Genomic DNA, 16,415 nt, shown 5'->3' with positions numbered 1-16,415 from the left:
ATCAATTTTTGCAGAGACATATCAGTCCACTGGTGTCTTGGTTTGAGTCCCCTCTGAAGCTGACCCTAAGACCAGGATTCAACGGCAAGGTTTTTCCTTGGGATGGGTTCCCAGGGAATGCCTGTAGGGACATAGCAAAGTGACTCAGAGACAGAGATGATGGGCAGGCAGCCAACACAAGTTGCATCATCGAGTATGTTAGTGCTGTGGGCACCCCAAGCTGAATCTGACTGCAGGGGTCTGCGAGCCAGTGTGGAGTAGGAGTGTGGTACAGGTGTGGAGCCCACCTGGGAGGTGGGAGTGCTCACCAGTCTTTGGTGGAAGGATGCTAATTCCCTGGCACATCTCGTCCGCTGCGTGCAGGAGAGGAGTGAATTCCAGAAGTCAGAGAAAGTCTTCACTAGGGTTTTGGCAGCCGCAAGCTAGGCTGGCCCCCACGGAGGTGAGGGCCGAGGGGACATGGGGGTAGGGCATTCACAGAACTACTCCACTAAGCGTGTTCTCCAATAGGAATTTACCAATAAAACCTCAAGGCGCTTTCCCTTGTCCTTTGGAAGTCTGTCCTAAATCTACCCAGATTGCAGACACAACATCTTAAATCTCCCCGTGCCTCAGGGTCTTTGCATACTCGGTTTCCTCAGCCTGAATTAGTCTCCACTCTCTTGGCACAGCAATTTCTTCTCCCCCTCAGGGCTACAGGGCTCAGCTTAAAATGTCATCCCTAACACGGGTTCTCCTTGACCATCCAACTAAAGGTAAGGGCATGTCCCTACTTTTTTCTCTCAGGTCCTTGTTTCCTTTGGAGAGGTTATCCAAAATGTGCAGTACTTTTTATTTGCTTACTTATGAGCTTAAAAAAGACATCTTCTCCATGACCAAATGAAGGAAGAATTATGTCTGTCTTATCACTTGATCCCCAGCATCTAAAAGAGTGCCTGGCACAGGAGAGGTGTTCGATAAATACATGCCAGATGCGGGAAGGAACGGTGGGAGGGAAGGTGGGCTACAGCAACACAAGAAGGAGCAAGTTACACATCTAGGTGTCTGAAGAGCCTTCTGTTGCTCCCTAATATGCTGGACTGGATCACCAATTGTGAACTGAAGCTCACAGGATGCAAACAAACTCCCTGAAGACTTCTCTAGCCACCCCTTCCACAGCTAGACACCAAGTCCTTTTATAAATTCTCCTTGTCAGTATTCCCACCCTGGTACTTAATAATACACTGTGTCATTGTGTAATCAATTTCCTATACATGGGTCTTCTCTCCCATTTATTTATTATTCCACTTCATCTGCTAGGTATCTCTCCAGGCCCTGGATATGCAAGGGTGAATAAAATGCTATTTGATTAGTGACTTCAGGTTGCTTGCAGTGCAGTGAGGGGACAGATGTGTCAAGGGACGTCTATAATGTAGTGTGGAGCCTAAACTCAAAGACCTGTGCAAGAAGCCTGGTGGGACGAAGGGACAGGGTGGTGTGGAGAGGAAAGTTTTGGGGGGTGGGAGTGGGAGAGAGGGAGGCAGTAGAGAGGAGGGGTCAGAGCCACACCAGCAATGGTTCCCAGATTTGGGAATTTCACAACTGTATCAACCAGGCTGCTCTGGTTGTAAGCAACAGATACCAATTCTTTATCACTTGAGCAAAAGAGGAATTTACTAGAAGTGTATATGGAAGCTCTCTGTTCCTACCACAATGAGAGATTAATGAATTAATTAATATGAATGAATAAATAAATAAAGGACCTGATAGAGGGCCTTTTGCTCTTGTCTTTTCTTTTCCTTCCTTATTTCCTTCCTTCCTTCATTTCCTTCCTTCCTTCCTCTCTCTTTCCTTTTCTTTTAATTCTTCCTCTTTCCTTTCTTCTTTTTCCTTTCTTTATTGGCATACTAAGGACTTGAGAAAAACAAACCTTCCATGTATTCTTACCTTTGTATCAGTCAGGGGCCCAGCAGGAAGCACATGGCATAGTCAAGCTGGCTAATTAAGGAAGGTTTAATAAAGAGGCTATTGGAACAGTGGGGTAGGGTGTAGGAAACTATAAGAAATGGTGCAGTACCCTGAAGCCAGAAGCAATGAGGACCTTCTCTTCCACTCTGCATGAAGGGACAGAGGAAGGAGCAGTCACAGGAGCCCACAGAGAAAAGGAGGCTAATGTGGCTTTAGATTGGGTGCAGCCAGTCCCAGAGGACACAGGGTTGAATATACAATCCCACCCCACTCTCCTCTCTCCATTTCTTCTGAGTGTGTGTCCCCCACTAGCTAAACTCCACCCATAGCCGAGAGCAAAGGAGCCACCCTGAGTGCCATGCAGGTGGTGTGCGGGGGCAGAGAGCAGACGCAAAAAGGAAAACTGTCCACAGAAGCCAAGGGAAGCCCTCTAGCCCAACTCTCATTTTATAAAAGAACCTTATAACACTGCTTCAAATTAAGGAAGTTTGTTCAATTGAATAGTAACTTTATGAAAAATGACACTGTTCATAGTTGTCTTTTTTTTTCTCTGAACATTGAGCCAAATTTGCTTTCTGACTGACAGAGTCCTTGGCCTAGGCATCAGTTAATCTCTCTGAAATAAGCACTAATGCACAGGATGCTGTGAGGACTTAAAAGACGCAAAACACACAAAGGTGGTAGGCACAGAGCCTGGTTCTTGACACGCTAAGTAACAACTGCATTGTCACTGTTAGTCCCCTCTCTGCTAAACCCCATCTATGTCCTACGTGTCCATGTACACACCCGGCCACAGAACTTGGGGACCAAGAGGCTGTTGAGTTCTTGAGGTTTGCAGAACAGAAAGCCAGGCACTCCTCTAATCTGCTTAATTCTGAAGCTCACGAGGTGTAAGCATTCCCTGCTCAGGGCTGCAATGCTTCCAATCAAGTGTCCAGACCCAGGCAGTTCCAACCGTTGCCCTCAACAATTTCATCAAGTGGAAAGCACGCAAGGCTCTGTTTTCTCCTTTGCCAAATGATGTATTTCAAAAAGAACAGGCTCGCTACGTGGGGGTCACGCAGCCTTGTTTATTTTTTCTCCGAGCACACACTCCTCTGAGCAGACACACTTACTAAGCATCTGTTCATTCTTTCTTTTAAACTAAATGTGATGGATTCAGACCTGGCGTTAAGAGGAGTCTCCTGGGCTGTGTTTTGAGAATGTGTTCAGGGACCAGACACACTGCGGTGCCCGCGCGCCACCTACTGGCCGGTCTCCTTCAGTTCACAGCAGTCTGAACAGAGAGTGGGCTGAGATGGGATTCCAGCCTTTGGGAGCCATAGAAAGGACTATAAATGAGGCTAGGTCCCTACCCCCTACACCACGACAGGCTGGGGCCAGCACGATGCATGGTTCTGAGACCAGAGAGAAAAGTCGTGCCTGGTCCAGCCTGAGGAAAGAGATCCCGGGAAGCGTGTGGGAACCCCCACTGAGTAGGAAGAAATGTCCTCCAAAGTGGACTGTGGATGCAGTTGGTGTGCATATCACCTCCTCTAGGAAGCCCTCCAGCATCTCAGGGCACCCTTTCTCAACAAAAAAAGATGCTTCCCCTGCGAGCACATAGCTCTTCTTGGCCTCTCTCGCTATCAAGAACTCTTGCTTTGCTCAATGAGTTCCTTGTGGGCAGAGACATTCTTCTACCTGCTTCTATGTCTCCATCAGCTAGCACAGTGCCTGACTTGAGGAACATCTGATGAATGTTTGCAGGCCAGCAGGAGGGCAGAGGCAGGGGCAGAAAGAAAGAAGGGCTTCACCAATCACATGAGCTTCAAGTTTTGTGTCCAATGTAGCAAGGACTCAGTAAATGTTTGATGAGTAAACATGTGACACCTGCACTTCTCATTTATTGTAGGAAATTGGTACCCAGATATTTAGTCACCAGCACCCTTCAAACATCATCAAAATCACTCAATAAATATTTACCAACCACACCCTAGATACAGCAGCAAAGTCACAGGAAATCACAAGGGATGGGGCAGGAGAGGCTGAACATAGAGACCTTTCCCAAGAGTGATAAGTGATCCTGAGGAAACTAAAATAGGGGATGTGATGGGGAGTGATGGAGGTGATGTGTGGCTCCTTTGGTCAGAGAGCAAGGATGCCTCTCTGTGGGGGTGACATCTGAGATGAGACATGGAAGCTGAGAACAAGGCAGTCACAGATGTATCCGGGACAAGATTCCAGGTAAAGGGAAGAGCAGGCACAAGGATTTGGAACAGAAAGGAGCTTGGTGTTTCTGAGGAATGGACAAAAGGGCTGGAGTATACCTGGAGCACGGTGGGTAGCCACGCAACTCTGGCAGGTCAGAGAGGTGAAGCCAGATCTGGCAGGGTGCTGTGATCATGGCCTGGAGTTTGGGTTTTACTGTAAATGCCAAGGGAAGCCAGACCATCTGAGTGATGCCTGTGAAAGCCCCTGCTGACTGCTGAGTGAATAATGCTGGGGTGGGGGTGGGGGATGGGGTGAGGGGGGTACAAAAATAGGTGTCCAGAGCAGAGCTCAAAGGGAACTGAAGTCATCCAGGAAAGACAGGACAGAGGCCCTGTCAAGAGTGACAGAGGGGAGTGGACTTGGGGTGCATTTTGGAACCAATAGGACATGAGGGTGGATGGCATGGGGAGGGATCCAGAAAATATCAGTGCTGGAGGCCACACCCACACCTGTTGAACTAAAAAGAACCCTTAGCATTTGCAATGAGTGGGTGTGGATGGGAAGAAGAAATGAAGGAAGATTAGTTGAGGCATTCCTGGTCCAAAACTTAAACAAAAAAGAAAACCATTAGATGCGTGTGATAGGAGCTAGTCCTTGCATGACTGAGGATCTGCATCATGATATAAAAATCACATTTAAACTTCACAGTGAACTTTTTGGGAATGACACAGAATCTCCTCACAGGGCCCATTGCTTGAACTAAGTCAGTGGACTTCAACAAGGATTCTGATAGCGGTCCTTCCTTTCAAGTTCCCATTTAAACTGGTGTTTGATATGCGCTGTCTGCTTAGCATTTAACATATTTACATGTGTCCATAGGAATGTCCATTTCATTCCTTATGAGAGGACTTTGGCATAAGAATATTTACATTTATTAGCATGTTCATGTGTCAATCTGTGTTATCAATGACCTTCTGCCAGGGTCCATCTATAACCCATGTGCAACAGCAAAAGGGCACAGAAAAATGAACTGCCTGGGCATCCACGAGAACAAAGAAACAGAATCAACATTTGGAGTGGGGCGGGGACAGTCAAGGAGTAACACAGGGACTTGCTGGTGATATCAGGCAGAACTCAGGCTGTGGGTAACTTCCAGAGGGAGTGGGGCAATTCAGTAATGGGGAGATGACACTGTTACCTGCAGAACTTGGGATCCTTAAAGAGTTAAGCTGAGTTTGACAGAACAACAGAAACGGTTTGCTGTCTGAGTGTTCTGATGTAGATAACCTGACAGTTCAGTTTTCCCACCCCCTGGTCTGGGCAGCACAGTTTGGTTTAGGGCATCTACATGGGTTAGGTGGGAAACCGTGGGGCTGAAACAGGCAGAGCCAATCTGTCCTGACCCGACAGCCTGGAAGGGAGGTGCCGAGGCCACAATGGAGGAGACTACGTAGCCCCCGACTGTTTGCACAGACTCCCAGGATGAAAGACTGGTGGTAGTGGTGGAGCTTGTTCTAATCCACTTTAAGGAAAGAGGAGGTGCTGCCATCTGTTTACACTCTAGACTGGGTTTAAAACATCTGGTTCAAAACGTCTGGCTACACTCTAGACTTGTTTTGTTCCATAGGGCAGCCTCAAGCCACATGTGGCTCTTGAGCTCCTCAAATGTCGGCATTGAGAAGTACTGTGGGTGTAAAATATACACCAGCTTTCAAAGATTAGTATGAAAAAAATGGCCAATATTTCATTAATAATTTTTATATTGACTGTATGTTAAAATAATGTGATTTGGGATATACTGGGTTAAATACAATATAGTCTTAAACTTAATTTCACCTATTTCCTTTTTAGATGTAGCTACTAGAAAATGTTAACTTACACAGGCAGCTCATGTTCGTGGCTTGCGTTACATTCTTCCTGGACAGCGCTAGTCTAGACAGATTCTCACTATAATCACCTGATGATGACCCTGTTATTCATCCATGTGGCTGCAAAGACCAGGCTTCTCGGTCACTCCCATCCTCCAGCCACTCTGCCTCCCATTTCCTGAAGAACCAACCAACGTAGCACAGTGAATTTAGCACATCCAAACTGATCTTGGGGCTCCTGGTTCTGGCTCTTTCTAGTCATTTTACCACCATATCGCTTGGTGTCTCACCTTCCTGTTTGTAACATGGGGATATGCACTGCCTCATGGAGAACCCCAGCTCCTCAGCCTGGCACCCCCAGTTGTCTACAGTCTAACTCTAGGCTGCCTTCTAGACCCACCTTCCACCCAGGCCTGCCGTCATGCACACCCTTGCCTTGAGCCTCTGGGCCTTTCTACTACTCCAGCATCCTAGGCTTGCTATTAAATTAGCTAATAATTAAAAGCCTTAACAACTTAAAACACTTTGAATAGTGTCTGCCACACAAAAAGGAATCAACGAATGTGAAAAAAATGACTAAGACCAACAACAACAGTAACAAATACAAAATGCATCTTCCCTAGTTGTGTCTATGGTTACTTTTACACCCGACATATAAAATCGCATCCATTCTATTTGATTTTGAGTTCTCTGAGGTGGGGCACTTCTCTGCAACCACTCTGAGCAGCTTGCTCAGCCCTAGAACATGGTGGCCATCTAACAAACGTTGAGGGAAGGAATGAAGATTTCTCTCCATCGTTCCCAACTTCCATCTCATCCACCACTACACCCAGTGGCCCATGTGACTGGCTAATTTTCATCCAGAATAGAAACCCTTCAGCATCCTTCCTCATCTTCTGGGCTTGAAGATACAGTGCAAACAGCTTTTGGCAAATGTCAACGCGGGCTTCGTGGAAGTGAGTCCTAGATTTTGCCTGCCCCAGGCTCCTCTGTGGAGGCTTGCCTGTGCTGTGGCTGCTGGAAGGGAGCCTTCTTTGTGTTCTCTTGGTGGTTTGACTAGGCCCACATTCCAGGCCTCCTTGGGAAAGGCAATCAACTCAGATGTCCCTTTCTTCTAAAACCGAGGGGCACACGGATTACCAAAATCTCAAAGAAAATAAGATCATGGCAAAGGTGGTCCCTTCCTAGTCTTATCGCCCTCAATGCTCTGTAGGGCAAAAGAAAAAGAGATATTAGGGGCTCCACATTTTAAGAAAAATTCATAAAGCTCTCAGAGACATGGGAAGCATGAAGTGCAAGAGGAATCAATTTAAACAGTAACTCTAAGTAACTGCTTTGAAATAGTTTTAACCTGAATGTTAAAGAGGGGCAGAGAACAAGAAAAAACTTCCAGATGTTTAATAACTACTCAAAAAGTGTTCCTCAAGGTCTGACTTGAATCTTTCTTGCTGTGCTATTGTCCTATTCCCCACCCGTGATACGGCCCCCAGCCCATGGTAAGATAGCTCCATCAGCCCCCAGTCTAACACACGGGACCCAGCACACCAGGAGCCGGATAAATGTTTGTTGAATCAACATCGGATAGTCTACCAGAAGTCACAAGCAGGTGGCAAGGACAGGGTGGCTGAGAAACACTTGGACAAAGACTACAGAGAGCCCACTTATCAACAGAAAAGTCTTACTTGAGCAGCTTTGCCAATTAAACCAAAGCCAGTCTGCTGAGTAAGGCTCCTACATCTGAGCTGTTTTTGGAGACACTTCATGATTCACACCCAAATCATACAAGATGAAAGAAAATACTGGATAAAATCAAGCCAAATATTAAGTCTGGGGGGAAAATTTTATTAGACAAATAAGAAAAATATTGGTATTGTGCTTCAGGAAACCCACTTCTTTCCTCTGCCTGCAGGGGCAGAAACAATCTCAGTGGCAGATGGAGACGGAATAGGAGTTATTTTAAGTGAGTCTGCTCCATCCCCTGCACTGGTCACAACCTCCCACTTACACCCACCATGCTAAGCTAGCAGCCTTGGCCAGAACCAAGGGGAACATCCATTTGTTACAAGGATTCGATTATATGGCTGGGCTTGGAGAAGGCCAATCAGGTTGGAGTGAGGATTCCCCGTCCGAGCTGGCCAAGGAAGCTGCTGGCGGCTGGCTCTCCCCAGCCGTGTGTGAGGGTCTGACCTGGTGCATTTACATCTGGTGCAGACACCGGTTTCTGGGGGAAGCACACCAATTACATTATCCTGAAGGACCCAAAGTAAGAGAAAACCGAACAGTGGCTTTGGAGGATGCCTTCATCCATTCCCCTCCTGAGCTCCTCCTCTGTGCTGAGAGGCTGGTGAGGGAGAAGGGGGGATGAAGCTTTCTGCTTTTGTTGCTCACGTGAACAAGACAGAGAGAAACAAACCACTTGTATGTGCCAGAGCTGGGGTTATTCCCCCCATGTGGACTGATTCCTAACTGTCATTCTTCAGTTACTGCAGCTGCTAGTATATCCTTATTGCTACTCTGAAAACAAACAGACAACAATAGCAACAACAACAAAACCCTTCGGTTTCCTCACGTGGTAGGGCTCACACAGAACATCCCAGTGTAGCTACTGTCTGCTTGTCTTCTAGCTCAGAGTTGGCCCAGAAAATTGAGGGTGTGTGTGTGTGTGTGTGTGTGTGTGTGTGAGAGAGAGACAGAGAGACAGACAGACAGACAGACAGATACAGAGAGATAGAGGGAGGGGGAGAGACAGCAGGCATAAACAGGCTTAGCTGCGGTTGCACAGACTAAGTTGATACCAGGTTCAAAGTAGAACTGCGTGGAGACTGCATGATTCCAAGGACTCTGTATCTATTCACTTGTTTTTGTGTGTATACAATCCCTCACCAATGTTTATCACAATAATCGGAACCAACTGAATAAAAAGTGTTCTTTAAATCCACCCCCACCCCCAAGCATCCACCACCACCATGTCCTCCGAACTCTTATAGCAGCCAGGCATAGTTCAATAAAATCAATAAAACACAAACGGGGTGCCTGTATAACCGCCACTGTCCGCAAAATGTCCTGGGGCCTGCTTTGTCACACAAGGCTCTTTACTTGCATTATCCCATTTACACTGACAACCAGGAATATTACATACTTTGGTTATGGCAAGATTACAAGAGAAAATGATGCTCAGAGAGGCTGTGTGACTTGCCCAAAGTCACACAGCTGGGATATGGCAGAACCAGGAATCAAGGACAACTTGCGTCCTGCTGAAGTGGAATTCCTTCCACTTCACCACTGTCTTTTTCCCAGTAGGAAAATGCAAAACTCAAGGCAGGGTCAACACTCACTACTGATCACATTCATATGGGTTAGTTCACGTAATCCTCAATGGTGGGCATCACGCCAAACCTCTTCTAAATATGTCAGGGCCTCAGGGTCACAGACTGATAAATGGGATAGATGGCTCACTGACCTGGCCACTCCTTATGTTCTTATCATGGATCAGTTGCAAAATGCTTCATCTGGTTTGGGCTTGGGTTCTCACAAGTGAGATGTGCAGCATTTGCTTGGGTCACCCCATTTATGGGAATTTGACCCTAGCTACCATTTCCAGTGAAATCATTCAGTGCAATGTTTCAACAGTGAGAAGAACAGAAATGACTTGTATTTGTGAGTATTTGCACTGTCAGGAGATGATAAGTCTTGACTGGTTGGCCTGTTTTTATAAGAGCCTTTTGGCTGCCCTCTCAGTGGCCACAGCTCTGGAAAGTACATGAGATGGATTATTTGCAAACAGACCATTTGCTGCACGACCAGGAGATATAAAAGACCAGAAAGACTTCGTGAGTTGACTGTGCAGATGGGAGCTGCTCATTTCCATTGCTATAGAGAAAGGAAAGGTACCTTGGTGACTTCTGACATCTGGTTCCATTTTGTTCCTTCTTTAAAAGCTGATACATAGAAAGTTATTCATTCACTAGCAGAAGATCCAGGTTTGATTGTTTCATTTACTCTGATCCACTCCAACTTGGAATAAATAAGCACTAGGAGCCCATACTCAGCCACACCAAATATATAACTCCTACCACCCACCAACAGGCAACTCCAACTGGAAGGCTTAGAAATGGGTAATGTGCTAAGCTTTTTAAACTTAAATATGTTTTTAGACTTAAATATCCTTAAAAAGTTAGTAGCTTTTTCAATCGGACTTTTCAATGATTCTAAGTTATGTTTGGAATTAGCTAACCAGTTAACTCAACCCTTTTTTGATAAAAAGATTGTTGAAGTCAAGTATTACCTTAAGTCCCATCCTGAAGCATGCATATGGGATCCACATGATGTGGCCATGACTCCATTAATACCAGGGCAATTAGAGCAAACTTGGATGATGATGGAGCTAAAACATGGACTTTTTCTAAACAATGATTCAAGCGAGAAGCAAATTGGTCCCCACGATGTTTCACCAATAAACATTTGCATAGCAGGCATTGCTATTTTCTAATTTTGATGAAAGGGAAAAAGACATGTGGGGTGGATGTGCGTGCGTGCGTGCGTGCGTGCGTGCGTGTGTGTGTGTGTGTATATAGCTATAGGAATGAACTACACTTTCTTTGTTTTGTTTTGTTTTTTGTTTTTTTTGCGGTACGCGGGCCTCTCACTGTTGTGGCCTCTCCCGTTGCAGAGCACAGGCTCCGGACGCGCAGGCTCAGCGGCCATGGCTCACGGGCACAGCCACTCCGCAGCATGTGGGATCTTCCCGGACCGGGGCACGAACCCGTGTCCCCTGCATCGGCAGGCGGACTCCCAACCACTGCGCCACCAGGGAAGCCCTGAACTACACTTTCTTAACATTCAAAAGCAGAGTTTACTATATTACTCTTTACACTTTTATATCTTCCTTAAAATTAGCTAACTGCAGACCGAAAAGGATGTCCTTTTTTCAACACATTACAACTAGTCCAGGGATGGCAAACATGTGGTACACTCACTGCCTGTGCCCCTCCAGAGTGCACAGTGGACCAGGGCCTCCTATCTGACAAGCCTGGCTGCCCTTCAGAATGCTCCTCAACACAGTGCTCCAGGCAGCCTCTCTCCAGGAATCAGAATGGACCGTGATATTCTGGCTGTCCTGGATTTGACCTAACCCCACTCACTTCAGAGAGAGTGAAAACGATGCTGAAGGAAAATGGTTTACATGTCAGCTCACCAAACAATGCTACTGGATACAGCTTAGGCAGGACAAGGAGAAAATCTCAACTGTTTCAATTAAACACAAATACCTTCAAGGCAGCAGGCACTGGGCTTGGGTAATGTATTTTGGGGGCAAATCCCATCAGAATGAATTTCCAGGGATCTTGGATCTAATCTGTTGTATCAAATGTAATTTTCAATAAGTTGGTCTCAGACTGAAGTGTTAGAGACCATTTGTTATATAAAGGTATCTATTATGATGGGTTTCAAGCTGTCCAGAGTTTAAAATTTTTCCATATATTGGCAGATGTGAAACAAATACATAAGTACATATAGATATATACGGATTTATATATAAAACCATGATAGTAAATATATTTATCCTACATTATTTACATATTTTATGTCAAAATGCTAGTTATAAACTATTAAAACAACCTTTTAGAGACGGTATTGTGAATTGAGCGTTTCAAGTGAAAACTGCAAAGTGTAATTACTGTAGAACTGAAGAAAGTCTTTTAAAATCATAAAGGGAGAAACACAGAAATAAGTATGTCTCTTACCAGTGGTCTGAGTTCTGGATGCGTCAGGATATATCCATTATTTGTGATTGCAAAGGCATAGCCGTGAATCCCTAACTGTAAGAAGAAGCGAGAAAGAAGCCTTCATTAGCTTGCTCCCTGGTGAATTCACAAAGCAGAAAGCAGCCCGACATTTAGTAATGTGCAGCTTAAACCTGGCATTCATAGCCCTTATCAGCACAATATTTCATTAAAATGAATGCAAGGCACTGATCCTTGACATTTGGTGGAAATGAAGACCTGTCACAGGATAAGCTCAGCAAATAGCACAATTTAAAATGTCACAGACCCACGCTGGCATCCAAAGCCCTTACTTTGATTTATTTAAAACAAAAACAATTATATTTTCTAAAAGGCAAGTGGCTAATGTTTCTGGAGACCCTATGTCCAAGTGAACAGAGTTTTGTCAACCTCGGTGTCTTCTCTCTACCTGAGATAAGGCAAGAGGGGCCTCCCTCTGAGGCACACCTAGGCTCCCTACAATTTCACACCCCTAGGGGCCATCGCAAGCATGCACTCTCCTAGGCAGTCATTTTCCATAATTCCTCAAGGATAAAAGTGTCCCCACCAGCCTATATAGGAGCCTGCCAACACTTTTTATATCCTTTCGTCTTTAAATTGTGAGGCTGCCAAGCTTTTCCATGCATGCTTCCATCGACACAAAGCCTGGGTAATTTTCTATGCAGAGCCTCACTTAATTTATGTTTTCTGACTAAATGGGACTATGGGAAATAGTTTGAGAGCAATGAAATGTTTTACTAGCTTTAAAAAGTATGTAATCAAATTTAACACTGCACTTATTTAAATAATAATCCCAGCTTTTTGACAATATTTCTATTACACAGTTGACTGCACCCATTGGCTACAATAAATTTACCTACAAATCATTCATGTATTAAAATGGCCTCTGGCATAGAACCCATACTGATCTCTCTCTCTGAAGAAAGAAAATGTAACCCACTTTTGCCAGAGCAGTGAAAGGGGAGAAGAAAAAGAAATCCTCTGTTTTTTTCCAACGAGTTATTTCATAGTTCTGAGCCCTCACTGTTACTTTTCTTGGAAATTCTCTGCTGCTCACATTCTTGAATATGATACTATTAAATGATCCAGACAACAGAGTTTACAAACCAAGAATGACCCTGTCTGCTTGTTAGCTTAACGTCAAGGTGATGTGAAATTAACTTCAGGGAATTTAACACCAGAAATTAAAAGTTTTCCTTGCATTACATAAAGTAAATATGCACATGGTAGTCAAGGGCAACAGGCATTTTCTTCTGGAGTTACCTTGCAAAGCAAGTCTTAATAAGATTCTACTTGATTCTAATGATAAAAGTGTATTTCATTATGCTGTGAAAGATAAACCAGCTATCCTCTGAGATGTATATTGTCTCTTTCATCTTGTCTCTTGGAAAAAATGTCAGACACAGTCAACACTGCGTTAATTACCTTTATTTATGTCCCAGTTTAATATGGACTGCAGGGGTCAAAAAAGACTCAGAGAGTTTGACTCTTTCCATTAAAGGCAAAAGTGGTATTTGGTTGGAAATTCACAATGAGACCAAACAAATAATATTTTATAGTCAACTAATACATTCAGTGCCTTCTAATTTACATTCTTTCACTTCTTGGTCTGCTTGTAGGAAGTAATACTCAAAAGAAGGTAAAACTCCATGCATATACCCCCCCCTAATGCCCTCTACTTTTCTTGTGTCAAAATGATAATAATCAATTATTTGTGAGTTTGACTATAAGTAATCAAGGCATCAGTCAAGGCCTTTAATTATTTAATGCCTGTCTGCCTGCCAGAATATAAGTTCTGTGACAGCCAAGGTCATACCATGTGCTTATGGAGGGGTAGCTGGCATGGAGGGAAGAGGGGTAGAGAAAGGAGAAAGCAGAAAAGGAGGAAGGAGGGAAACAAAAGAAACTGAATTGAGTGCAGATACTACAAAGCTATCCTAAACTCTCTGCTTCCTCCCTGGGATGCAGAGACTGAGCTGACCTTCCCACACAATGTCCTCTACTCACTGTTCAACTGCCATCTCTACTTCCTTGTTGCTCACTCATGCCCGACCCTACTAGAGTCTGCCTCTGCTGTGACCCCTTGCCTACCAAGATGCCACCAGAACTCCTTTCTTTACAGTTGCCAGTGGCCTCCTAACTGCCAAACCCTATAGAAAGCTCTCTCTCTTCCTGGTTGTGTTAGCCGACTGCCCCCTCCTCCTTGACACTCTCTAGTCCCTCAGCTGCCAGGACCCACACTCCCGGGTTTCCTCCCTTTCATAGGACACTCATCCTCCACCCACCTGGAAGCACTAATTTTCCCTAAGTTTCTGTCCCCAGCGTCCCTTGTCTGCTTTAGCTCTCTCTACCCCAACACGATTCATTAACCACCTGGATGCTGTTGATCTCCAGATCTGTGCTCCAGCCTTGGCCTGTCCCCTCAGTGGCAGATCCCAGTACCCACGTGTGTGTCGGCCGTCTCTGCCTGGACATCCCACAGGCGCCCCAGGCTCACCCAGTGCAGCAGGATGGCTCTTTCCCTTAGCGCTGCCCTTCTTGCTCTTCTCTCTCAATCGGCGGCACCACCAACCACCCAGACTCCTCAGCTGCAAACTCCTTTTTCTCTTTCATCCCCAACTTCTTGACCTAAGTAATTACTAATTTTTCCTCCAGAAATCACTCAGATTCAACTCTGCTTCCCCACCCTACCATTCATGTAGATTTAATATAACAGATTGCCATAATGGTCCTACCTGCACTTCCTGCCTCAAAGCTTGGCCCCAACAAAGTCATCCTTCAGATTAATCAAAGTCAAAGGTAACTCTGACTCTGTTGCTCCCCTTTGTAAAACCCACTAAAGACCTCTTTCATGTATAAGATAAAATCCATGGGCCCAGCCATCAAGTCTCCCTGGGATCTGGCCCCTACCTAGTTACCCAGCACTGCCTTCTTTCACTCATGGCCTCTCAAGGGCACACGACAGGGACAACACCACCCCTGCAGTTGTTTTCTCCCACTTAGACTTTTACTCACACAGTGGGAGCTGCCCAGAGCACTGCTCCTTCCCATCTCCCCTGAGCTAATTCTCACCCATGCTATGAGCTCAGCCTCAGGATCTTCCCCTATAAAAGGTCTCTCCTGTTGCACCGTCCTTTCCATACCATGTCTCCATAAAACCCTGAGAATTTTTTCCATTATTACCTTCACCCTAATACATGAAAATGCTACACTTACTTTTCTGCCTGCTTCTCAACTCTAGCTGGTTGTCTTTCTTTCCTCTGCCTTGCTCTAGATAAGGCAGTGCCTCCCCCATAAGAATGGGCTCTTTGTGGGGAAGGAATCATCTCACTCGTTTCTGACTTCTCCAGTCTCTAGCATAATGTCTAACACATGACAGGTGCTCCAGTTAAGGTTTGCATGTATTTAAGACATTCACTACTTTACCCAAATATTACCTAGTTCATCTTTAAAGTTTGAGCTAAAGTAAATATTGAACATGAGCTGAAAAGTAGAAGCTGATTTGCTATCGGAGGTACATAGTCAGTCCTCCTCAAGCCTGTACCTGAGAAAGTCTTCTGACATTCAGAAACTATCTGGTTAACATCCTTCCCAGGAGAACAGTCTGAGAAAATAACATCAGAATGTTTTGTTGGTTGGTTGATGGCATATGGATATAACCTAATGTAGATGTAAGAACAGAAACTGAGCAAATCTCAAAACACATTCTGTGGATGAGTCTCTCAGAAACCTTAAACTTGTGTATGGCAATGTCCAACATTTGTTTTGGGCCCCAAATCAATATACAGATGAAATCTCTAATTTTTGTTTCATCTGAAATAGAACCAGTCTTCCTGTCCATTCTAATGTGCAGTCCCGTGGAGTAATAAAAGAACAGATGGGACACAAGGCCTTCCAGCACTTGGGGCTGCCAAAGGGGCCCTCATCCTGAATCATACTCTTCTGGAGGCCAGGAGCCTCAAGCTCCAACAGCCCAGGGAAGGAGGTGCTTCCCTTCCAAGTGCAGAGACTTTGGGCTAATGAAGTGAACCCAATTATAAAATGGCTTATTACATTAACAGAGGCTGTGGTGTCCGGAAATTATTGCTGGGGTGTTTGGAATTCTTAATAAAAAGTACAGGAAGTCTGATTGCTTGTGGGAAAATCTATGAAGCTAAGGGAAAAAAAAGAATTCTATCTTCTGGGAAAACCCCGAGAGCAGACTCATCTTTACAAGGTGTTAATCAAGAGAAAAAGGTATAATTTGCACTCTGCTCCCTGGAGCTCTCCTCTCCTAGATGGCTCACTCTGCCTGCCATGCACACCTTTTCCCCAAGGCTCTTGTGGGAACCAGAGGAAGGATAACTTAGATTAAGGTATGTCATACGTGGGTCTCTCGTTCCCAGACCTTAGGAAAAGCCTAAAACAGAAGAGCCTGTATTTCAGACACTGCTGGTTAATTTTCTGTAGCTGATCTTCCTCTATCCCCTTATTATACTTTGTTTCATTTATCTTTTATTAGCTGAGTTATACTGAGAAAGTTATTTCACGTATCCTCATCTAAAAACCGGGTCAAGTGGTACCCACTTCATGGGAGTGTAATAAGGATTCAGTGGGAATAGTGGATATAAAGCACTTTTACCATACC

At 44.9% G+C, this 16,415-nt stretch overlaps 1 protein-coding gene across 1 annotated transcript in view; it reads right to left on the bottom strand.

The window, feature by feature from the left end:
* Positions 1 to 16,415, bottom strand: part of CACNA2D3 (calcium voltage-gated channel auxiliary subunit alpha2delta 3) — a 784,136-nt gene that overhangs the window by 182,563 nt on the left and 585,158 nt on the right. Inside the window, exon 17 of the mRNA XM_060022702.1 lies at positions 11,750 to 11,824. Within this exon, the coding sequence (XP_059878685.1) occupies positions 11,750 to 11,824 (75 nt within the window). The remainder of the gene's footprint in view (positions 1 to 11,749; positions 11,825 to 16,415) is intronic.

The sequence above is a fragment of the Delphinus delphis genome, chromosome 10 (genome assembly GCF_949987515.2).
Source record: "Delphinus delphis chromosome 10, mDelDel1.2, whole genome shotgun sequence".
NCBI lineage: Eukaryota > Metazoa > Chordata > Mammalia > Artiodactyla > Delphinidae > Delphinus > Delphinus delphis.
The sequence above is the reverse complement of the archived record's forward strand: the minus strand, read 5'-3'. Positions and strand labels throughout refer to the sequence as shown.